This window comes from Lepidochelys kempii, chromosome 5, assembly GCF_965140265.1.
Source record: "Lepidochelys kempii isolate rLepKem1 chromosome 5, rLepKem1.hap2, whole genome shotgun sequence".
NCBI lineage: Eukaryota > Metazoa > Chordata > Testudines > Cheloniidae > Lepidochelys > Lepidochelys kempii.
Genome location: NC_133260.1, coordinates 57318975 through 57345410, shown reverse-complemented (window position 1 = coordinate 57345410; position 26436 = coordinate 57318975). Strand labels below are relative to the sequence as shown.

Sequence of the window (26436 nt, the reverse complement as noted above, 5' to 3'; positions counted from 1 at the left end):
ATGGCAGCAGTTTCACAGTACCTGTACGAGTTCCTCTCATGCTGTTTTCACCATTTTGGGCTCAAATCCTATCAGAGTGGGATGAAAATGAACATCTAATCTCATATGATTTCAGCAACACCCACACTGGAACGTGAAAATAGACCCCTTCCAGTTTGGCATCTGACTTGGAACAAAATCATGGGGAGCAGTTTAGATCCAGGGATCAAAAATCACCTCAAACATTTGAAAGGGTCAGAGTCAAAGTTCTGGCTTTGCCCTTCTCTAGTTCCCAGGTAGCTTGGTGATGATGTGTTCCATCATTTTTAGAACTTGGGAAGTGAGACTGTATTATGAACTCTTGACTAGACAAGCTCTAAAACAGTATTGATCAGGAAGAAAGCAGCTCAGCTTCCCTCTCAGCTAGAGGAATAATGCAACAAAAATATAAGGGATAAGGAGTCCAAAGTGAAATGGAGGGATTTTCCAGGCAACATGGCTATATTCAGGAACACATCAGACATGCAGTCAGACATCAATAAGAATAATAACTAGGCTGTTTCTTTTGAAGTGGAGACTGTTGAAAATAAAGTAGACAGGTTCTGCTCCCCCTTAAAATAAATAAATAAATAGAGAAAATATTAATTAGGTAAGAAATATTATAAATTCAGCAGGTACCTTCAAAGTCAGTAGTAAAATTAGTAAAATCAGCATATCTAGATAAATGATTAAAGTTTTCTCTTAAAATGATAATGAATCATCTAAATATGAGAGAGAATTGATTTTGCAGCTGGTGACCCTGCGGCTATTTTGCCATTTACTGAATGCACAGCCAGCATTCTGTAGTTTACTTTTTGTTAAAAATTATGCCAGCTTTTAGAAAAACAATGTGTAAAGGATATGTTAAAACTGGTTAAGTTTTACTTTACAAAAGACATTTTACCTCAGATAAGATAAACAAATGAAAGGATCAATAGAATTCTTGCACTCACTAGTCCATGCATCATGTTTAATGTTTTTTCAGTATTACATGTGCTAGCTTCAGTAGTCTATATTTGTATGTTATGACTCTGCTATGATTTAAAGTTTGTCTTATACTTTCTGTAGAAAAATGCACTCTCTCCTGAGATAAATTTAGCAGATTAGAATGAATTCCCTCCCACAACTTTTAATGTGGTATTCTGACCATAAGATCAAAACACATAAATGTAGGTTATGTTCAATTTCAAAATCAGAGTGTTGTGGACAGCTGTTTGAAATCTTAAAATTACTCATTCATTTGTTGCGTGGCTTCTTGCCCAAATGAACCATACAGTAGAGTGCACTATTTCTGTATCACAGTTATATTGCAACAATGATGACATGAAATATGTAAATCTGTTATAAAAAGTTGCTGTTAATCAGCCAGATTCTGCCCTCAGTTACGCTCACTCACGCTACAATCACATATAATCTTAAGGGCCAAATTTACCACTGGTGATATCTCTGTTGACCTCGGTAGAATTATATCAGAGACAAATTTGACCGAATGAGATTGCTCAGTGAAGAATTTGGCCCAGTGACTTTTGCCCTTGTTCTATATTTATCGCAATACTAAACAGTACAGGGTGGGGGATTCAAAACCATCTTTATTTGGTCCCATGAATCTCTTTTTAAAATAGGATAGCTCTTTTTATCTGTACATTGTGCCTGATCATCCAATCCTTGTTCAGGTAAAATTTCAGTGGGAGTTTTGTTTGAGTAAGGACTGGGGATTAACTGTTGGGTGTTTTTGTTGTTGTTGTTGTTTTGGGGGGGGCTCATTATTTTAATTAAAGAAAACAAAATTTTCTCTGACACATCATTTTCAGCATTATCGGTATATTTAGCTCTTTCTTTAGGGCCTGATGGAAAGCTTATAAATTATGTCAATGTAAAGACTCCAATTGATTGCAGTGGACTTTTGGATCAGGCCTTTATCTGTCAAGGTAAAGGATTTTTTTTTTACAGCATTTCTCATTTCTTTACATTTTTTGATAATATACAGGCTATTCTGGAATTTTTTTTTATTTTAAATCTAATAAGCCTACTAAAGAAGCCTGCTGCCTAGCAAAAGAGAAAAATCTTTATGGCAGGTTTGTTTCTTTTGTAATGAAATCATGAAAACTTTAATCAGTGACACATTTTAGCTAAGTTTTTCAGGGGTCACCTTGTTTATAAATTAACTATTTTGATTCTCTTATTTAGATACTCCTTACTATCCTTTCTGTGAGTTGTTCAAAGAACTCTGTCTGGGGTGTTGCAGCAGTACAGATTCAGACAGTACTGTTCGGAGAAGGAAGTGGAGAGTTTTGGTTCCCATTTTGCACTTCTGGAACAGTTTAGGGAAGGAAGCACCTTTACACCTTTTATTGTTCGTGGTTGCTGACATCATATCCTTCCCTGACCACTCTGTGCGTGTTTCCTGCCATTCTATCAAGATTCTTCTGTGTTGCAGGGAGAGAAGGGGAGAGTTTGTGTGTGTGTGTGAGAGAGAGAAAGAGAGAGAGAGAGAGAGAGAGAATGAGAGGGGGGAGTGGTTGCTGATCTGCAGCATTTGTCCTTTACAACTTATTCCTTTTTTTGAGGCTCAGATCACTCTTCCATCAGCTATCTCTGCCTGTGCTAAATCATAAAGTGAACAGAAGCCCGCCAAAATGAAGTTCCTCTTTTTAGTAAGCAGTCTGATTTTTTTATGTTTGGGTTTGCAAAAAAGAGAGAAAAAATGCTGAAGACTGTAACTCCACAGGATTTAACTATGACATTTTTTTTTAAATGCAGATTGTTTACATGTAACTATGTCACTACGTTGGAAGTTTTCTTTTATGTGGAAAGTTATTTCAGCGAGGCTTCTGGAATTATTTTAAGTCCCTTTGGGTAATGAAAGCCTGCAGGACTAGCTTGAGTTTTGTACTACTTGCAAGTTTTCTACTTAGTGTGCTTTATTTGCATTTGGAAAATGTAATTTGATCAGTGAACAGGAACTTCAAAAATTTAATACCATAAACTGTATTCCTGCAGGAATATCCAAAAAGTATCATGAGCATTACTGAAATTCCTAGAGCAGGTGAAGGGCAATTGATAATATCCATAATTCTTTGCATTCTGGTTGACACAAAAGTTGTCAGTCCTTTGAAAGTTATGACCCATGAATCAGATATACTGATTTACTCATCTCAAGATACATTATATTTCATCCAAATAGTTGCTTTTATATGTTTGGTGTGGGGGGGAGGGGGGTGTACAGACACTCATATGTGAAATATACAGTTTAGAACTATATATGTGTATGTTGCTATATATTTATATGTATGTATATAAATATAGAGACAGATGCACAAAATACCAGATATCACAATTTATTTGTATTTGCAATAAAAATAACAAATTATAGAAAGGCAAGAAATTCACTAAACAAGATCAATCATTTTTATTTGTCATTAGGTGAGTAAACAAAAAGCAATCAGGAGAGTAAACAAAAAGCACCTTCAGGTGAATTCAGTAAAAGGTAACCTGTTGCCTTTAGGTAACACTTCTTGCATTTCTGTGTAATTTTGAGATAGATATCTATGTATGGGATCCCATTAATTTCTTCTCCCTCCGACATCCTGTAAATAATGCGCTACCTTCCGCATTTGTTTTTTCTTCCTAATAGATTGTTTCTTCAAACTATGGGACAAATTTTGCTCTGAGTTACACTAATATAAATTTGGTGTAGTCAGTGAATTTGACATCCATGTAACTGAGGGCAGAATTTGGCCCCAAAAGCATTGTGTGACTATTTTAAGAATAGTTAGTTGTGCCATTGAGTATTAAGAGTTCCGTACTCTGAGCTATCTATAAAAGTTTTTGTTATTTGAAAGATTGGTGTGAAATGTGGAACTGATAACTGTTTGGGAGAGGGGCTCACCATATTGTTATTTCACCAGGAGCTGGCTGTGCTCTTCTGAGTAGATTTTCAACATTCACTCTTTTTTCTGCACTCATTCAGCTTCAGAATCTTGATCTGTAAAGCAGCTCTCATCCTTGCTAACCCTGTCACCACTTTTCTAATCTGTCCACCCTGACCTTCCACCTTGAAGTGACTAAGAGCTTAGGCAGGCGTAGTGCTGTAAGCCGATAGTGCCACCAGCTTCAGTTGAATGAAAGGAAAGGAAATTGTTCCATATGCATTTGCTATGGATTAGTGTATTGGCTTACTGTTACAGAGAAAGCCTGTTAGACTCCTTTGGGTCCTGCATGTGCATGGGAAACACCACTTTAACTTGCTCTTTGTATCGGAGGTAAGACTATAAGAAAAACAGGAAAGAAACCCAGTCCAAGGAAATTTAAGACCGTTTCTAAAAATAGCCTGGGTTTGTTTGTCAACAGTGAATATCAGATGGGACTATGGCTCCTAGATTTGTTTAGAAAAAAGTTTGTATAAATACATTTTAAATAATTTGTTTTAATTCACTGTTTGGCACATCTAGTTTTTTATGGTTAATATGGTCTGGTGACTGTCATTTTAAGTAGTAAAAAGATTGCTGAACTGTTTCCAATGGGCAAAAAAGCTGCAGAAATACTTGTGCACTTTATTTTGATGGCATCACAAATTACTCCATCTTGCATGCCATATACTGTAAAATAATATTGATTAGCGATATACAAAGGCATTCAGGTATAGACAATATTAGGATCTAAACCTTGTTTAATCCAGCAGAATTGATTATATCATAATAGCTAGTTAAAAATTATAATCAGCTGATTATCTTTTACCTATGATCTCAACTCTTCTTAAGGTGATAAAATACTGGACAGCTTCAAATTAAATAAATACAAAGAAAATCAAGAGAGAATTGAAGATCAGACAGAGTGATGTCCAGCTTTTCTACCTTTTCTTTGAATCAGAGCCAAATAATGGATTTAATGGCTAGGACATCGGCTTAGTGTTACATAACATATTGGGGGAATTTATCAAGTTGGCTGTGAGAGCACCAGCTTAAAATAAACAAGAAAACTCCAATTTGTTGTAAAATTGGTAAATTGGACGAATGAAGAAATACTTTTAGTATAACGGAACTGAGGTAAAAGTGGTGATGCACTGATCATTTTTTATTGAATCCTTTTTATATTGCGGGATTTTTTTTTTGGAAGTGTTTACAAATACTCTGTGCTGTCACACTCAGCTAATAATTATGGTAAATCTTAGGGGTGATAAGAGACAAAAGGAATATTTATATTATATGAATTTTATTGCCAGATTTAACATAATTTGTGTATGAACTTTTCCAAAAGTTTTTCTTGTCTTTTGTTTTGTTTGGTTAAATAATGTTTTGCAAGACTTTAGAATTACTCCTAAAGTTTATGGCATTTTATGGCATTTTATGGAATATTTTCTGTTATTTTGTCATGTATTTATCTATTTACTCTAACAGTATTTAATTGTATAATGCAACTAGTTTTTGTAAAGTGCAGAGGACTAATATGTGGGCTTGTTGTCAGAAATGTGAAAATACTAATTCAAAACATTCTTTACTGAGCAACTCTTCCTATTATTCTGTTCTGCATAGATTAAATACCTTATGCAAATATTCTTGAATGGAAAAATTCACGTTAGCTAGTTATGTACCTGTGGTATAGATAGTTTAGAACATACTTTGAAATGTAGTGGGATAAAGAAGTACTACTTTTCTTTTAAAGTATTTTAAGTAGTACTTGAATTAACTGTATGTTTTTTTAAAGAATGAGATTAAAGGATTTAGATTTAAACTAGCTGACATTTCTCATATATCGAATAGCACTTTAATAATGGTCCATCCTATTTGCATAATGAGGGGCATTATCACCTCTGCTGTCAAAACACAAGATTGTTTTCCCTTCAGGAATGAATTAGCTGGCCTACTTAGCATACACAGGTACAGAAAGGTTCGTTAACTATCTTATTTAGGTAATTTTTCATATTAGCACAATGAATGATATTTTTAAAATAGAGATACCTAAATCCATGAAAATTATGGAGACATGCATTTCAGTCATCTTAATCATTTCTTGAAAGATTTGTGGGATCATGTATAACTATGAAAATAAACTTTCAGGTTACTACTATTAATATTGTCTTATTTACTTTATAACTGCAAAATAATTTGCTTGTGCACTAGATTATAATTAAGGCACTTGGTAAACTCCCTGTGGTAACTTTTATCTATCTAGCTGGCAGTTTTTATCAGTTTTATAGTAAGAGTTTATGTCTTTTGTGTGCTTAGCAGGAACGGATGCAGGGGTCTGTGAACTGAGTAGTGCAAGTGCTGAAGAGGGAGATTTGTTTTGAGGAAACGGGAAAGAGGAAGAAAAGAGAAGGAAAAAATACATAATTCCAGGGACGAGAGAGAGAAGAAAAACGGGGACTATGGGGAGAAAAAAGATTCAGATCACAAGGATTATGGATGAACGTAACAGACAGGTGAGTAGCAAAAATTACTGCTTGTATTGGAGCTTCATCTTATAGTATATTGTTGGTGTGGCTTACACAAGGCAGTGATAATAAAGAAGATAAAGATTTTTAGAAATATTTTTACCTTGTGTTACACAATATATGAGTAAATGAATATTTAAGGTGCTTTTGGAAACATCAAGATGTCTGACTTGTATATTTTTAAAGTTTTTTAATATGTTACAGTTTGGGGTTTGGAGACATAGGCCCTGATCCTGCAAAGACTTATGTGCATGCTTAACTGTACACACACTAGGAGCAGTCCCATTGAATCATGCACAATGCATAAAGTTAAGCATGACTGCAAATCTTTGCAGGATCCAGGCCATAGCACCTAATCCTGCAAACCTTTATACACATGAACAACTTTATTTGCATGAGGAGTCGCACTGAACTCAGTGAAACACCTCACATGAGTAAAATGATTCATGTATGTGCATTTTGGCACAACTGAGTTCTTATCTATGGTACAGGAAAGTACTTGTTCATATATGTTGAAGTCTTTGCTGCTTGTGTGTTGGACATGGATTTTGAAAGGGATCTGCACATCATAATGTGGCTTAATAATCAAGACCTAATAATGCTGGTATGTTGCATGCACCATGAAACAAAGAGTCTATACTGATACTGGCTGGAAATAAGTCTGCCGGGGTCAGTCACCTCTTTTTTTTTTCCTTTTTTTTAATGTGCTGGACACTCTGATACCAAATATTAACAGCAGTACATCCTCTGGTTAAATGTGATCATAAGCCAAAATTAATGTTTCTCTATTTTAAGAAAAATAAAAGTCTCACTATTCAGTGTCCTGAATTAAAATCTGTCAATGTATACTTAATTTGTACCTGAGATATTGTACTAAGATTTGAGGCACACAAATACAGAAATAAGATACATAACATTATTGAATAGTATTACTAGTTGCCTATTAAGAGTGTGGCTACAGTTTAGGATTACCCTACTGTAATTATTTTCTATACCTCAAAAAGCATTTAGTATTCAGTTAATTTTAAAACACTAATTACATGTACTTGATGTATTATTTTCTTTGTATATGCAAATTTGTATTATAGGAAATTATTATGTTGTCTTTAGGGCTTAAAGTCTCATAATACCATCCAGAAGCAACCCAGTAGAGGAATGATCTAAAATTTTTGTTTTCAAGCGTGTCTTCCATTGAATTTGTAAGCGCTGTAGTATGAGCATGCCTTGTACTCTCCGTGGCAGAAAATCGAGTTTAAAAAGCAAACAATGCTAGGATTTATGATGGATACAGTCTGTGTTTTCCCTACAGGTTGCTTATTGCTGTGGGCCAAGCCAGAAAGCAATAATTCTGTCAATATAAAACCACCATATTTGTTTTAATTGGTCTGTAGCTTGAAATTGAAATTAAAGTTGAAATATTGAACTGGATGTGTCATTAACCATTTAGACACTGGCTGTTCTGGCCAATACCATGTTACCACAATTTCTTCCAAAGCATGTCTGAATTAACATGTTGTAAATAAAGCTACATAATTTTGCCATTAGTAACATTTATTTATACTGTAGCTTTAGTATCCACTTTCATGCGTTAATAGAAGAAGCCAATAGAGGACTTCATTCTCCAATGCTGTCAATCTTGCACCTTTCATGAGGAGTAAATTTACTTAAAAAATAAATAATACAGATCTTTAAATCATTTACTGTAGCACTCCAAGATTTTTAACACCAGTTCTCAAAATTAGTAATATCTAAAAGCCTTTCTTTGATTCATATACTGTATATTTCATCAGCAATCTTGCAGCCACTCTTAGTCATAACATTGGAAGACTAATAGCTATAGCATTACTACGTTACTATAGAAATGGTTTATTTTTCAAGTGTTTGGTTATTTTCGTAATTTTGGTAAACCAGATTTAATAACAAATCTGGAAGGATAATTGTACCATCCTTTAGCTGCCACACACTATAAGTGGCTTCATGCTGCTGCCTCATTTCTAATAACATTTTGAAAACTCCATTAGTAAACTGTTTCTATTGGTTTTTCTCCTTTGTACATTTAGGGCCTGATCCAGAGCCCAGGTAAGTCAGTGAAAAGATTTCTGTTGACTTCAGTGGGCTTTGGATCAAGCAGCTGAAGTCCAGCTGTACTGCTAGCAATTCAGTATGACTGGATTTTCACTGGCTTTGCTGATTGTTCTTTTAAAAATTTGAACAGGAAGTAGTACTTCACAAACATGGGTATTTGTTAAAATATTTCACATCCTGTCAGCTGTTGCTCCTTCTGAGCACAGTTTCATCACTGAATTTGTTTTCTAATGTATACATTTCTGCATTATGTTTTTTTAAAGTCTTCTATGTATTGATTTCTAATATTACATTATATTTGTGAAAACAGATGAACCAAATTAATTTGGATGCACAGAACAGGGAATTCATAAACTGTAAGAAGTTTTTTAATATTCATTTTTTTAAAGTCCCAGTTAGAGCCATTTTTGTAAACCTTAGTCCTGCAAGTAGTCCCATATTCTAGTCTAATGAGACTACTACTGCATGAGTGAGGACTGTTCACCTACTTTATGGGTTTGGGCTCTTAGCCTGTTCCCATCATAAGGAAAGGTTTTCACAAGGGACACAGAACAAAACCAAATCTGTTTATCTGAACCTGTCATACAGTCATTCGTATTGAAATTTTCAGTGTAGTTCTTCTGAGCAAGGAGGGTTGGATGCAGAGAGTGGGGGAGCGTGCTGCATGTGGAGTGTTCATCCCATGTGCAGATCATGCTGTGCCTGAATTCTCTGCAGGACAGCACATAATGCATGGGAAGGTGTGAGGTGTGTATCAGGGCCAGAAGACCCAGTGATATACAGATCTTCCAATCCTCTCCCCACAGCGGGGATGGAATACCTTCAGCAGAAGGACACTGCAGTTGGTCCATGGCCTGGAGAAAGTGATTCCTCTCCACTGTCCCCCACACATTTACCATGCCTGATTAATCAGGTGGAACATTGAGCTGTGGATTTACCCCGTTGTGATAGAGATGGCAGTTGTTTGTTTAACAGATTACTACTCGCTGTAGTAGAAGTCTCTTGTGCTGTGAAGAGTGCTTGTATGAGCAGCTTGCAAGAGGCAAAAATAGTGGTGTCTTCTAGCAGTAAAAGAGTATCTCTTTCTAAAAAGAGTTATCTCAATGGATATACTTGGGTACTTGGTTGCTAATCTGACATTAAATGGAAAAATAAACCCTCAAATTAAAACGGGTGCAAAAGAATCATGTTATAAGCAGCCAGTGTGATCAGCACCTTTCGTCATTAAATGTTTGATAACAGATTCTAGATAAATATTGAAGGAATGAGAAATGCTCAGGAGTGCTGTTAACAGACATGTGTTTCCAACTGCAAAGGCGGAGAGAAGTGTAACATGGGTATATGATCTGTGCTTTTCTTGAAACAATGACATCTTTGAATAGTTAAAGAAAAATGAATACAAATTACACAGAGGCCTGATCTTGAACTATTGCAGTCAATGGGAGTTTTGCCATTGACTTCAATGAAGGCCAGCTCAAGTCCTGTAATCATGGGGAAGCATTCATGGAATTTTGTGTGATGGATGCTGGCAGGGGGCCAGGTTCTGGTTGGCCCTCACATTGGTGCACGGTGAGAGAAGGAGAGTACAACAAGTCTTCTCCTTTCCTGGATGGCCCCAGATCCATCCATCCCAGTTAGAGAACCCATTGCATTTGGCCCAGGCCATTTCTCATAAGCCTTTTCACTGCACTTTAGACCACAGAGAGGAAGAATAAAAATACCTCGCAGCCTCATGTTAATGGCAGATGGTTGGAACTCTGCTGTGGACTTGCTGCTATAGCAATCCTAGCAACTGGGAGGCCAATAAGGGTTATCTGCATGCTCAGATTCTGTGGCACCATCAATTGAGGTGGTAGCCAGCAATATCAGCCTTGTCCTCTGACCTTGGACCATAAGTTCCAACAGAGACTAGCCAGCAAATCAGCTTGTTGAGGGTTGTCAAGATGAGGGCTAGAAAAGTGGGGGGAGGAGGAATTTGCAAAAACAGACATTTTTTCAGTTTTAATGTTTGTTTATTTCAAAGTTAAAAAAAATCAGTCAGCTCTACAGTTGAGTGTAATATGGGAGGCAAAAGGTATTTTCCAAAAATTTTGTTTAAATTTCCCCTCATTTATTTTTCAAATTTTGAAATTTGAAACATTTCAACCAGTCCTAGCGAGGGCCATTTCCAGTTGCACTGGTGTCCCATAGAGAAAGGTGATTTTTTTTGGGGGGGGGGGGGGGAAGAGCTCCAGAAATTCCCTTTACACTACCCAGACAAGGCAGGCCAGGCTTAAAGGGATGGCTTTCGTACCATAATTATGTTATACTACTGTTATAATAGGACATTTTGCGATACCTAATCAGAGTGCACATTGATTCAAAAATACTCTGGTGTCAGATTTTGAACAGCTTCCAAGACCTTGCTGTCTGTCTCCATCATTTTTTCTTATTATTAAGAGTCTAACTCTGCTGGACTTCACTGTGACAACTTGTGTGACTGGGACAAAAAGGATTTGGCGTTAAATGTGGTGTGATGATTTTCATGCCTGCAGTCTTCTTTCTGATGTTTTACATTTCTTTATTTTCCTAGTTGTGAAGCATACTCTTATCCACATTCCTAATTTTAAGTGTGCTCTGCTTAGCTAATAACTCCACACGTTTTGCTTGAAACATCTTCAGTTTTGTTATGAGCTGGGGAGGGGGGGTATGTAGAGGACTGTCAAATACTGTAGGAAATATGTACTCAGATAATAGACACTCTAAGTAGTATGGCTCTGTAGCTGGTTTGAAAACAATATTAGAGGCACTTGGAAAACACGTGCAGAGCAACTTTTGCATATGTACGATTTGATAATTCTTTGCTCCCAGCACATGTGTGAAATTAGGTAAAACAAGACTTGCTACAGTTATCAACTGAACAGAGAACAAATAAAATCAGATAAGCAAAGTGAGGTTATAGGGCAGGGAAGAATATCCTGGAGGGAAATGTCCGTTTGCAGGAAGACCTAGATTTGTTCTACTGACTCCAATACCTCATGCGGCTAGTTTCAAAACTAGTTTCAGACTTAGGGGCATCTATTTTTATCTGCATTAGCTCTGTTGAAAAGAACAGACTACAAGATCGTCACCTCAATCAGAACGTCATCTGTAGAAGCAGAAAAGGGAGCCTGATGATTTAGTGCACAGATCAGCTCAAATTTAGGAGGACATTTTGTGAGATTTTCCCCACACCACCTCTACCAAAAAAAAAAATTCAGTCTGCTCTCACAAGTTAGCTTGGCTTTAGTCTAGTTTTTAGATTTTAGGAGGTTGGTCGGTTGCCCACCAATTACAGCGCTTTATGAAGGGAATATCTCGATAACATTTAATTGTGCAGCTCTACACCACTCTTTTCAATGAGATGTACCTTAAAACCATGATGTAGCCTTTAATTTGTACAAGCTTGATTTGCCACCCTTACTCACATTAAGTAGTAATTTACATCATCCGTAATGGCACTGGAATAGATTGTCCCTGTTAAGCACAATACCTAGTTTTATCAGAGAGGCTACCTCAACATTTCTCTCTCTTTAACTAACAGAAGATGTACACTACATTTTAGTGACCAAGTTCCCAAATTTTAATGGCCCAGTTGGGCCTGATTCCATTTTAATCTAAAATCATTTCATATTGTACTAATCTAATTGAGATTCCATACATGGTAGAGAAAATGTTTTAAAAGCGATGCTAACCTAATAATGAATTTCATGGCTGTATTATATTTAAGATTAGGTATGTTTGTATTTCCAATATATGCCAGAGTATAATTTAAAATTAATTAGCTTCAGGTAAATATTTAGGCCAAATTACTTTTAATGTGAAGTATGAATGAGCAGCCTAAGTAAGGATAGTCCAATAGTAATTATGGTATCATTAAACATAGCTGTGTTGAAAGCTAGAGCAGATATGGCCACTGCCTTTCTGTCTTGTAAGGATTGATTTGGAAGGCCCTGAGGGAGAAAGAGCTGGAGGTGGGAAGCAGAACTGAAGCCATTGTGGAGAGGAAGAAGTTACACTCTTCCTGTTATGACAGGAAATGCAGACAAATGTGCTTCCTGACCATTTGCTCAGCAGGGAATGAAATATTCTTTGACCTTTACCTTATGAACATTTTAGTTTTGTTCAGCTAGTAAACATGTTTTTTATCCAAAACATTTATTTGTACCTGCCAGACCTAGTGAATGTGGTATAGATAAAAAGTCAGTTTTATTGTACTTTATATTATCTAGAGTATGTGTATGGATGGAAAGGATATATTTTCTTACAAATAAGATGCCCATGTCTATACATCTAGATATAAGTGAGTTAATTCAATCTGTCCTAATGAGTGAAGAGGAATGGTATAACTGAGATTAACCATCATTATGCATATCATTCAACAGAGAAAAAAAATAATATCCAATCATTCTTCAAGTCTGAATATGATATAGGTTATGTTTTGGAGAATTAGAACTGTTTAGAATATATGGGAATAAAAGACTCTGAATGTTGCCTACCCTAATAATTTGTGAGTTGCTATACCATCCATTAATTAACATATCTCTGAGTTATCCCTCTCTCTTTATTCATAAAGACAAATGTCATAACAGAGATCAGCGATTATGTACTAAAATTTCGGACTTGTGAAAAAGTGAATAATCTCACAGTTTTGTTTAATTTTCCGCTCCATTATTTGTGTGCTGATACGCTAACCATAAAGTGTAATGAAAAAGTACAGCACCTTCGTTTTTGTAAAGCTTAATCATGAGATGCTGAAAGAACCCTGTTTTATAAGATAGGGCCATTTAATATATTACAGTCATAATTTTAGGTCATTCTACTTAGAGCTCCTGTTTAGTAATGCTTTAGTAATGCTGTTCAAGCACAATAGTTCTTTTTGCAGCATAACTCACTGCTGTGTCATCCCTATAAGTTATGCTGGAGGGTTACAAGAACATAGAGCAGGCTGCTGAAGAGTCCCTTACTGCTCTTTAAAGGGCCTTTCATTTAATATGGCATGCCTAGTCGTTGTTGCATAAAGGAGGGTTTGTCTAGAGGGAATCCTGCACTGGTGCTACTTCCCACTGCCACCACCGCTGAACATAGTCATAAAGTTTGTTGCAGGAGAGCCTTTTAAAATGACAAACTGAGCTAAGCAGAATAAAATAGACGGGAGAGTCAGGGGTGGGAATAGAAAGGGGGTTGCAGCTTTTGAAGAGCTTTCGGGGTTTGGCTATAAGATAAGTAGAGATAAGTGTCTGCTCCTGGCACTTTAGTCAAAAGTCACATGGCTCATACATGGCCATCTTGATTTTATGATGATGAGCGTACTTCATTTGATGCATCCTGTTTGCCAGATACCCCATATCAGCTGACCCCACTCTGAATGAGGAGGGACAACCAGCACAACACTCCCCAATAGCCAGGTACAAGGTATACATCAAATATTGGATGCATGAGCCACCTCCAGTTTCCCCAGGCCCTCACATTAACATATACATAATGTCAGGAAATGTGTGGGGGTGGGGGTTCAGACTCCCCGCTCTTCTCCTCCTTTCAGTGCCAGCACCTGCACAGCCTTATGTCAGGACAGGAAGAGGTGAGGGAAGACCTGACATACTGTCCAAGGATTGGTTTGCTGCTGGAGGGCAGGGCAGAGCACTGGCTGCTGTTTGGAAAACAGAAGAAGCAAGCCGTAGACTCTGTGGTCCCCAGTGACAGATACTGAGTACCAGTGATGGCACCGCTATTACGGGACAGTCACTCAAAATTAGTCTCTCAGATTATCTCAGATTTAAAAGTCAAGAGTGGAAGAGTCCAAAGGGAAAAAAAATGTAGCATCCGTGCAGCAGAGACAGGTCACAGACTAAATCAGCAGAATAAAAGCTTCAACCTCTCAGCAGTGACTCCTGCTCTTACACTGTTCCAGTCACATCTACAAGCTGCACAACAATTTTGGTATAATTTTAGATAAATAAAAACAATTTCCAGTCGATTGCTGTTTCTTTCTGTTATCACAGTCTGTTAGTATAGTGTCTTGAGTGGAAAAAGCATACGTACCCATTGTATTATTCATTCCAGTATGTGAAAGGACCTATATAGAAAACCAACTAACCTATCTCCTAATGTATTTAATTTAAATAAACATTACTCCCTACAAATAAAATGCCAAATTCTGGCACCATGCCAAATTACCTTCCTAGTGAGAGCATATTGCAGCTATGGAGTACTGTGAATGTACACCTGCATTCTGGGTGGCTACAGCCCCATTCACAAATATCACAGTCTCTGATCCCAAAACCATGTCTCGGAAAGCCCCTTCACAGCTTTGACCATAGAAAGCCTGGAGAATTGTCTTTCTGTAGTTTGGAGGAGAGCCAGAATTGAAGATGGAAAATGTCCTCCCAAATCGCCTTTGGTCCATGCTTTCCTTCTTGTGCATATAGTAAGTTTAACCTCTAGCCAGAATCTGGTCCAAAATGCACAAAGACCTAGCCTTGATTTATGAGAGGGAAGCTAAGAACTGGCTTTTTCACTCTTTCTTTTGTTTTTGTAATATTTAAAACAAGCATGTGGTTTGCTCAAAGCCTGGACAATCATCTTTGCATTTAAACTTCCTTGCTTTACGTACCCAAGTACTGCAGACTTTCAGGGCCTGATCATCTGAGGTGCTGGGCATCACGATTGTGTTCAGTGAACATTCATGGGCTCATCAGCTCTGAATAGCAGGCTCAAAATGAATAAAGCAAGCTGTATTCAGAGCTTATGTAGAACACATGCAACTTGATTAATTTTCAGCATGCTGCACAAGTACATACTCCATTCCCTGCACACTCCACTGGAAATGTTGTCTTTGAAACACTGCTTGGCCACACTAGTTACCCAGTACTTATACTGTACTTTTGAAAACTTAAAAATACTGACAATTGCTTTTCTATTGTATGGCTTATGTATTTTGTGTGTGTGAGGCTTCAGGGTTTTAAACACAGGTAAAAGCCAACCTCCTGATTCTAGGCAGCCATTTTATATTTCTCAACACTTAATTCCCCGATTATCTCACTATCATCATAGACTAGTCCAAGAGGCTAGGACTTCACAAATTGCCCAGTCAATAAAACCTCCTGTATACAAAGAAAAATATAGAAACTTGAGGACAGTACTAGACATCCACTGATCCAGAAAGCAGAAGGGATAAAGCATGTCCCAAATCTGATTTGGACATCAGGCTCAATTGTGAATTAATTAATTAACTAGTCCTTGGTACAGTCAGCAGAGGTAAGAATATGAAATTATTCAATCTGTGCTACTGAAAAATACATTTAATATTAATCAGATGTCATCAAAATCCATGTAATATTTTGTGTGTATGCAAATAGATCAGATTTATTTTTAAATACATCAGTAAATTGGCAACACATAGTTATATTTTTCTGGCTGTGAAATAGAATATAGATTTTGCATTATAAAAGTCTTCCTTCCTGAGAAATTTTTCCTGTAGTCTGACAGATTATCTAGCTGCTTATATGGCTTTCAATGTCTGTAGTATCTGAGTTCCTGATCAGTTATCAGGATTATTCCTTTTCGAGATTTTTTTAGCCCTAGTAAAGTGATCATATTTGGATTGTGAAATGTTACAGTAAATCCCTTCTCCTCAATACGACCAGCTACAATTTTTGAATCATTAAGCTACTCTGTAGTTTGTGTGTATGCAACTGTGTTTAAGAAATGTCTGTATTTACTTCATGTTGTTCTTAACTTCGCACAAGTAAAAATTATTTCTTAAGTACAGAATTACAGACTTCCAGCTATAGGTTTCAGTTGGCTTGCACCTAGACATAAAGAGACAACATATTTTTAATACATTATTGCAGTCTTTAACACTCAGTGAAATCACTGCAGTGCTAAAATATGGTATCTATCATCTTAGTCAATATTTATTAGCTAATTTTGATTTAGGTGAATATAGCTAACAACATACTGGACATAAAATACAAAGTTAAATGTTGTTTGTTCATATTACTCACTTAAATACTTCAGAGGATAAATGAGTATATTCCTCTTCTTGATGTGGCTATATAAAGGAAATTATATGAAAGGAGAATGTATTTTTAAATACCTTTAAAAGTATTCTTAATCTCTCCTGAAGGTCTTGACCCTACTGCAAGTTTAGTAAATAAATAGGTTCATCCCTATTACAAACTATTGTAAAAGTATGAGAAATTACATTACTACAATACATTATTAGGTATAAGTGCAAAAGCTCTGAATTGCAATCAGTCAATGACTGGTATATTTTAAAAAGAAGAGTAATATTCTAGATCACTTTAGAAACAGTAATAGATACAATTGTTTTTATGTCTAAGAACAATGGCAAAAAAGCATTATGTAATACATTTGAAGACTGTTAAAAAGAACAGATAATAGTGAATTAAATTCAGAGCAATTAAGATTACATTTTAAAGAAAAGTTAATAAACCCTCTAGCTTATCTGTTGTCCTTTTTATTTTCAGTGTTCGTGAAAAGGCACTATAAGTAGTATCTTTTTTGTGATAAGTGTTATGAAATAAGTATGTGCTATGCAGCACATCTGTGTGGTTACCCAAAATGTTCAGGAGCACCTAACAGTAAACACAAACAGTGGCTTTAAAGATATTTCTGTGCTGAAGTATACTTTGATGGTGAGGAGCTGTAACATGCTAAATTCTGAGGTTTCTGTGCAACAGAAACCATATTGTATAGATGCACTCCACCTACAGTACTGTGGTCAACTAGTCTGATTGAAAATAGTTTTAGATGCAGAAAAATGTGTCGGGTTAGTACATTCTCCCCTCTGCATGTGATCCATAGCTTGTTTAGCCTTTTCTAAAAAATTATATAGATGTTCATATTACTGTGTGTAACATTGCATCACAATTTTCTGCAAGCAGATAAAGTGTTTAAAAGGCATTTGAAAGACTGATCAGTTTTTCAATGGTAAGATGAGTTTTTGACTGTGTATTTCATCAATCATGCCAAACAGCAAAAGCCAGCTGGACCTTACCCATTTAGATATGTCTTAATATCAGCCGTGACAAAAATATAGATTCAAATCTAATGCTGTGCAAACTGTTTTTTTTTAATGCTTGAAAAATCAGATTTAATACTAATCTGTCTGTTGTTAATAGATTTTATAAAGGTGTTACAATGATCGAGACGGCAATAAAAGTGACATCATTCATGATACATCGTGGAGAATAAATGTACAGAGCATTGGCATACAGCCACATCTCTTTGAGATAGACTAGCTGGTAGGGATTAGAAATACTTAAATGTCACGTTTTCCATGGCATGACCAGCTGGGATTCCAAGGTAGAGTGGGGTTGCAGTTATCATTAGCTTGCATTAGGAGTGTAACAAGATAAAACAACAGCCTTCTGAACCATGCAGAATGGAATCTTTTTTGCCTAAGTGATGAACCATGTGCATAGGTACTTTTACTGATGGTATTAAGGAATTGTTAGCACTGAGTGTCAGATTAAGCAAGTCTACACTACCTGATTAGTGCTTCCCTCAAGTTGTGTCAAATACCCTCACTGCATATTTGATTTGACTGATAATTGTTTTAGTACCGTACGTTTATTCACTTTCAAAATCCATCACAGAAAATTACTGTAGAGGAAAATAGATATTAAAAATAAAATATCTATTTATGTGTTTAGTGCAAATGGAATACAGGAAAAAACAGAAACAAGTCAGTTCTTACTATCAGATTAGATTTCTCATGGTAAGAAACTCATATACTAAGATGTGTATGTTTTATTGGAACTTTGCAAATCAATCATGAAAGAAATTCAGTTTTTAATTGCAGGTCTTCATACTGCTTAGATTTTGCATAGTTTGCAAAGTTTCATAGCAGTTGCTGACTTGCCCTCACACAAGCCATATATGTGCATCCCTAATTTACCAAGATAATGTGACTGGAATCCTTTCATTGTACTAAAAATGCTAACTCATATTTCTAAGTGTCTCCTTTGAGATTAAATAAAATGTGTCAACAGGTATGTATGGATAAGAACTCACCTCAGTAATGCATATATATTGCTGGCTAGTCAGTACTTATATAACTTGTTCTTCACTCCCGATTTATATTCTTCATTGTACTGACACTTGAGAATTTGAAAGTGAAACAAAAAGGATTTTTTAATATATCTGGTAATTTTTCAAAACTGTTATAGATCTGTGCATCTCTACATCAAATCATCTTTTTTGACTAATTAAATGAGATATAACTTTTTTCTTACTGATAGATAAATTGTGGGGTGGAATTCAACTGGAACTAAGACCTGTTGAATAAGAATAGGCTGAATCTTTTGTTAAAAGTTTTCTAGAACTGAGATGTAATGTTTAAAATGTTGTGGGGGTGAGTGGCAAAGACATCTACTATGCAGAATAAACTTACTAGCTTATGTGTGGGCAAAAGATTAAGTGTACTGAATTAAAATATTTTGGGAAGAATCCAGTGCCAATGGTTTAAACTGGTTAATGAGACAGGAAAAATTCACAGTTCAACTAATGGAAATGCCCCATTTTTTTACTTTCTGTAGCTTGAATTGTGCATTGAGGATTGTATGCATTTCCTTCAGTTACTTAGCACTTCGATATTTGTGTTCTGTGTTGGAACTGTGTTTTGATTTATTTGCTTTCCAGCTGAACTTATTGAAGCTCAAAGACTATAGAATTGCAAGTTATAATTTCATAAAAGAAACAGGACTCTAGAAAAGAGACTTGGGGATTTTTGACAGACTTATTTTCCTTTTTCCAGGTGACATTTACAAAGAGGAAATTTGGGTTAATGAAGAAGGCTTATGAGTTGAGTGTTCTATGTGACTGTGAGATTGCTCTAATCATCTTCAACAGCACCAACAAACTGTTTCAGTATGCCAGCACTGATATGGACAAAGTGTTGCTGAAATATACAGAGTACAATGAGCCACATGAGAGTCGAACGAATTCAGATATTGTTGAGGTAAGAATATATGTCCTGTGAGGACTAATTTTTGTCAATGCTCATCTAAGACATCTGATCTTGCTGAATGATTTCTGAAGCTGTGTAGTTTATTTTTAAGAACACTGTAATTTAAAAGAATTCAAGGAAAATTGACTTAAAAGTTATGTGACAAATGTTTGCACTTTCTCTGTCACACAAAAATAGTTGAACATTGGAAAAATCCAACTTTGCTTAGAATGCTTTTACCAAATATGTAAAATTAGAGCATGGAAACAACATTTATCAGAACGTTATTAACACTTTATAACATTATCATAGTAGAATTATTTAATGTAGACTGTTAGATGTAGCAATCTGTATTTTAACTGCTCAAGAATATTAATTCAAACTTAAAACATTCATTTTCAGCATTCATTAATTCCATTACTATCATAGCAAGTTAAACATAGTTAAAGACTCAAACCAAAGTAAATGTGACTTTTATGGATTTTGTTAATATAATAAAACATTAAGTAAAATTTCCAAAAGTGCCAAAGTGACTTAGGAGCCTACTAGGCACCAAAGTCACTGAGGTGCTTTAGAAAATGTTACCCTTAAAATCTTAAATCACTTAGGTGCTTTTGCAAATGAAACTTAGAGGCTTCTGAAAATTTTACCCTTGATGTACACCAGTCAAGAATTTTGAGCACTGCAATAGAAGAGATTACATTTAATTTGTACATTTTAGATACTTTCGATGAAGAAATAGTTCATGAGCCTATAGATTGTATTGAACTTACTGCTAGAGGTTCACAATACAGTCACATGAAACTATATTAATAAATATTGTAACTAAGAATATAACCCTTTTTGCAATATAGTTTCATGTTGATGTACAGGGCTCTACTGTTTAGCTACCTCCCAGATCCACCTGCACATCTCCTTGCCCCCATTAGGAAAGGGAGTGAGTTCTCGCCAAGGGTGCACCATGGGTGCTGGAATCCATGTGAGGTGGGACCACGAAGGGTGTGGGATGTACATCATTCCCCCCACCTCTCCAAGCCCCCCTTGGAGCCTCCACACCGATGGGCAAAGTCTCCCACTGATCTCTAGGGATTCAGCCCTGGCACTGGTGGCCAGTCTTATGTGCCGTTCTGCAAGGGACAAACCCTGACCCCCAAATTATCCTCCTTCCTCTCCTGACAGAACAAAAAGAGCACATTCTTAGGAAGAAAAACCTTGTTGTGATATTTTCCCTCTAAGCTCCCTCTTTCAGGTTTTCCTATGGAAACAGGTGATCAGGCCAATAGGTCGGGATTTATCTGGGTCATTTGCTGTGCTTCACAATGAGTGTGTAGGTCCTTTGATCATCAAGTCCTTTGGTTTCCAAGAAACTTCAATGTAAATGTGAAACTTAAGCTATGTTTATGTTGCTGTAACTTTAAGGAGTAGATTTTCAAAGGGAATAATGATATGCACACCTGCAAAACCCTTTTTATTTTATTTTACTTTTTGCCCCAAAAAATTGTCTGATTTACTCATGTGTTATCCAGTTTGCATTCGAATGTGTAATTTTGTGGGGGACACAAACTTCTGTGGATAATCATATTGTTTTCAACCCTTAGAAAATTTAGCCGAAAAATGGGTAAATATAATTATCACTAAAACAACAAGGAGTCCGGTGGCTATCCCCTGATAATTATCATTATTTAAACGGAATGATGTTAGTAATAAAGAGAAGCCAGATAAAGGGCCTTTCATTACGTTTCTTCCCATATGGATTAGCTGTGATAGTAGTTTAATCAGTGGGCAGTTTGAATGATGTGGTTTCTAGCATTGAGAAGTGCTTAGGCCTCTCTAGTGACAGTATTGTTACCAGGTCGAAAGAAATAGTTAAGCATTATGTTAGTGTTGAAAAAGATTTGTTATATTACCAAAAAAATCTGTGCAAGTATGTCTTTACTTGATCATTAACTTTACTGTTACCAGTTCAACGGGGCAAAAAACCCACAAAAGAGCAGACAGATGGTTTTGCACTCAGTGTAGTTTCTATATACTGTATGGTAAGGTGCAGAATACAAAACTGCCACATTTTAAATATTTAAATTGATCATTTAAAATTTTACTGCATTATGAGTATTTCCTTGTGGAGAGTCCGCTGCATTTGGCTGTGTGACATCTAGACTTCATAAAGCTTTTAATTTTGTTCTTCCTAGGCAATCAAAAGCAGCCTAAGGATTGGATGGTATTATTAAGTTTGTTCATTTTCATCTTAATGATTGTTCAATAACTGTACTTCAGCAAAAGTACAGAGCATAGCTCTGCTTGCAGCTTTCTACAAAACTAGAGAAGAAAATCTTCTAAAGTAACATTGTTTTTGAAATACATGCATGGTATGCCTGTGTAACATTCTCTGTAATTAATTTAGAATCCCAATTTCTCTTCACATGATGCATAGTAATGTCTGTTTAGTTACTTTTTTCGATTCCGCTATCGGTGATTAGCACATATCACAACTTCTTCAAATTGTATACATTCCTATAATTCAAAAAAAGTATAGATAAGAACATTAGTACGGCCATACTTGGTCAAACCAATGGTCTGTCTAGCCCAGCATCATGTCTTCCAACAGTTGCCAGTGCCAGGTGCTTCAGCGGGAATGAACAGAACAGGGCAATTATCGAGTGATCAATTCACTGTCGTCCAGACTCAGCTTCTGGAAATTAGAGGTTTAGGGACTCCCGGAGCAGGAGGCTGCATCGCTGACTATCTTGGCTAATAGCCATTGGTGGACATATCCTCCAGGCATTTATCTAATTCTTTTTTGAACCCAGTTATAATTTTAATCCTTGATATACTTTCATTACTTTCAAATGAAATTATTGCTATTCAGATTTAAGCCTAAATTATTTTTATATAGCTCTGATTAAAGTTGTTAGTTTTATTATCAGCCATTTTAAATGCATTTTACTGGAATTAATTATGTCTAGTATTTATGAAGATACCACTCTTCAGATAACAATTTATTATTTGAAGTAACAGAAGGCAAAGGACTTTGCATTTCTAATAAGTGTTATGCTGTTTTTCAAGGAAGAAATGACTTGGAATAAGTTAATGGGTGTTTTAACGTTATTGCAAATCACACCAAGCTATCTCAGTGCTGCTCAACTTGTACATATAGAATTCAGAGTACAGCCATGACATGAAGTAGATTAGCTAATATTAAGAGAGTTTATAAACCGTTTAAACCAGTCGGGTTTGTCTTCTTTTCAAACTTTCTAATCTATCATATTAAAAACAATTAATCCTATAATGTTATTTTTACATAACAGTCGCAGTCACTTTTGATACCTGTCTCTGAAATTGCCTGTTCAACTTCATTTCACTCAGTATGCAACAGATCCAATGTTACCTTCCTTATAAAAATGTATTCTGAAATACAGGTGTGGGAGTTTTGAGTTCTTTGGAAAAGTTATCTGTTAAATGGGTTTGTTTCAGGCATTACAGTGTAAATTTCCTCTTACCACCTACTGGTCACCTAAACTCTAACATGGAGGTATATCACTTTTGAGAGAGAAAAGTGTATTCACCCTCCATGTTTACTCATGTTTGGATCTCTTCTAAGCAGTGAATGACAACTATTCTAAATCCTGTTGAATTATGTGTGGCAGTTTTGTGATGTGTATTGATTCCGCAAACAAAGCTTCACTTTGAGGCCTCAGTCTGGAGTTGAACTGTGTTCCTAAAACTGAAGCTTCAGTGTCTTTAACCACTAAACCACCCATCCCACAGTCTTTCATTAAACCTTATTTCTCTTAATACAGCACATCAGTTATTGGGATTTGACAATTTATTTTAAGGAATAGTATGAGCTATGTAAGGTTTGGTTCTCTCTAAACCTTTTGATTTTGATGGCAAAGATCAACTTCTGCATTATGTAAACTTCCCAATGCTGTATGATAGGTACCAAAAACAATACACTTAGTACAGTTGTCATTCTAAAAATAGAATTCTCTTGTGCAATAGAAAATTTTAGATTACTAGAAGTCTTGTTATTCTTTACTTTAAAGTGGGATAGGTCTTTCTCAGAATAAAAACTCCTTTTGCATTTACTACATTTTTTTTGTTTAATTTATAAAATAGCATTGTTACAACTATGGGTTTCGTTCCATCTTCAGTTGTATACAAAATACATCAGATTCTCCCTTTCTTTAATTGAATGGGATCTATAATAAGTATCACTTACTTAACATGCACAAAATCACAATCCTCCAGTTTTGGTTACTGAGGTCATAAATGGCTGTATTGGTATTTCTGCTTGGGGATGAGGAAAAAATGGGATTAAGATGGGAAAAAGGGATGGGTTGATTTACTTAAGTGAGCAAATTCCACTTTCTGCAATAGAACAGAGATCTCATTGTTTGTTCAAAATCATGGAGTCTGATTCTCCTCATTTGTATAAGTTTTACACAGTTGTAACACCATTGACTTCAGTGGAGTTTCTCTTGCTGTACCCCAGTATGAGTGAGAGGAGAATCAGGCCCATGGCTTGTGAATTTGCTGCCCATGTCCCTAAAAAGTAAGTGGGTCATATGTCATAAATAAAGGATGCATGCATGCATCTCATAAAGATACCTCTAATGAGCTAATCTTTACACACCTTGAAAACATGACCTTAGTTAAAATAGTTTAGTCTGTTAGTATATGTCTGGTTAAAATGCATGGAAAACACCAGTTTTGATTATTTTGACACACAAAGTCAATGGGTCTTAATTTGTTAGACATAATTCACATATTACAATTATAATAAGGAAAATCTTGTCTGCAATTGCCAATTGTACCAAACCTTAAGGTCTATGAAAGCTACAGAGCCATGCGTAAACAGCCCATAAGTTCCTTTTGTTTGCAGGAAGAACTGGTCTTTTTTGCCTCTTTTTTGTGCCTGATCATGGTTTTCCCTATGGTTTACTCAGTTCCCATATCAGAGACCACTTTCTAACATTACCTCTAGGTTTTGGGTTAATGGACCTGCCTTTGTTCCCCAGCCATATGAGCATCATATAGCTTTCCCTCCCACCTCACCCCTTTTTACCTTTACCACAACTGCAATACTTGCCTACTGCCACCTGAACAAGGGAGAAGGTGGACAGCACCTCACCACTGATAAGGAAGCATGTATAAAGGACTGCTGCATGACACACAGCTGTTTATCATCCTGTGTTTGCTCTAATTTATCCAGTCTAGTGCATTTGTTCTCCATTCTTCATTTGGGCAGAACTCCATTGACCTGAAGTGGAAATCTTGCCTGAGTAAGGGATACAAGACCTAACACATTCAGTTCTGCCAATAATGCCAAAGCACAGTGTCATTCCTCCAGGAGACTGGAAAGGCCATTGTCCTTTGTTTGCATGGGGACTATTTTTAGACTTATCTTGACTGCAAACATAATTACAATCATAAGTGTATTACAGAAATCCAGTGTGTTTGTTTAGCTAAGCCATTAGGCTTTTTGAAGTTTTAAAGTGAAGTCTCCTGCCTGCCTTCCCCCGTGCCATTACAGCCTCAACTACTGTCTCATCTTCAACAAGTCTCTCATGAATCTTTACCAAGCCCTGTTCTTTTTCAGTCTCTCAACCTCCAAGTCCCCTCTCTCTGATTCCCACTCTGTCCCCATGCACATAAATCACTCCATCCCCCCTGCCCGCCAATTCATCACTCAGCTCTTTTGTGATCTCCAGCCCATCAATCTCTCTGATTCTTTTCTCCCATACTCCCCCCCCTTTCTCAAGCTGACCTCCACCTCTCTGTTGATTCCATGCTCACTACCTTTAGCTCAAATTATCCTGCTCAGTTCCTCTTTCAGACTCATCCCACTGACCCTCTGTTCCTCATACCACTGAGCACTTGTGGAGAAAAAACAGGAACCACACAGAATTCCTCCACTATAATTTGTTTTCTGCTCATTCAACTTTGCCATATTCTTTATACAAACAGATCTGCTTCTCCACACTGATCACCCAGCTGCTTGTCTCTAAACTTCTACCACACGCACGTGCGCGCACACACACACATGCCTGTCCATGATCTTAGCAGTTTTTAAAACAGTTTTGATGTTATCTAGCAAGAACTTCTTTTCCTTACTCCCAGCAGCTTTTTCTTTCCTCACAATCTCATAACTTTGAGCTGTGTCTCCTGCTATCAACTCCCTTCACTTTTACTCTCTTCCTAACTCCTCCCCTTCTCTCTTTTTTCTAAGTCTTTGTTACACACACTGACCCCTGCTTCTTTCGTTCAACCTTCAAACACAAGTTAGTAGCCCCCATCTCCCAATAAAACCCTCTTTTAACCTCACTTGCCTGCCTCATTACCTCACTGGCTCCCTCCTCCCCTTCACCTCAAAGTTCCTCAAGCACGCCATATCCTCCCACCCACATTTCCTCTTTCCCTGTTCTCTTAATGGATTATGGTCACTGTTTCTATAGCAGACAAAAGCATGATAGACACTTTACTGGATAAGTAAAAGACAAGTACCTGTCCCAGAGAACTTATATGAGTGAGAGCAACAAAGAAAAACATTGGGCTAAAAGATTTAAAAAAAAGGATTACAATGATAGAGTCACATGGTTACCCAAGTAAGACACATCTGAATCCTCTGCAAACTCATTTCTATTTCACAACACTTAAACCACTCTTACTAAGTGCCATCTTCTGACCAGTTCTAAGGGTCTCTTCAGCTTGACGTCCTTCATGGTCCCTCATGTCCAATCTTATCTTTCTTAATCTGTCTGCCACTTTCAAAACAATTGATAACTTCCTCCTTTTCTGCTGTCTTCCTTCCTCAGGGGTTTTCCTCATCCTGTTCTCTCCTTCTCCTACATTTCCAGCTGCTCCTTTTGTGTCACTCTCAGTGACCTTCTCCTTCCATCACTGCTGA

At 36.5% G+C, this 26436-nt stretch overlaps 1 protein-coding gene across 16 annotated transcripts in view; it reads left to right on the top strand.

Moving 5' to 3' along the window:
* The window catches only part of MEF2C (myocyte enhancer factor 2C), a 144000-nt gene that overhangs the window by 51885 nt on the left and 65679 nt on the right, over window positions 1-26436 (top strand). For 11 of the 16 annotated variants that reach the window (XM_073344443.1, XM_073344440.1, XM_073344441.1 and 8 more), the window contains 2 exons: window positions 6243-6439; window positions 19338-19541. In XM_073344443.1, coding sequence (XP_073200544.1) covers window positions 6386-6439; window positions 19338-19541 — 258 coding nt within the window. In that variant the 5' untranslated portion in view covers window positions 6243-6385. Of the gene's footprint in view, window positions 1-2121; window positions 2673-4190; window positions 4281-6242; window positions 6440-19337; window positions 19542-26436 lie in introns of those variants that run through there. The other 5 variants (XM_073344446.1, XM_073344439.1, XM_073344447.1 and 2 more) reach the window with 4 other exon arrangements.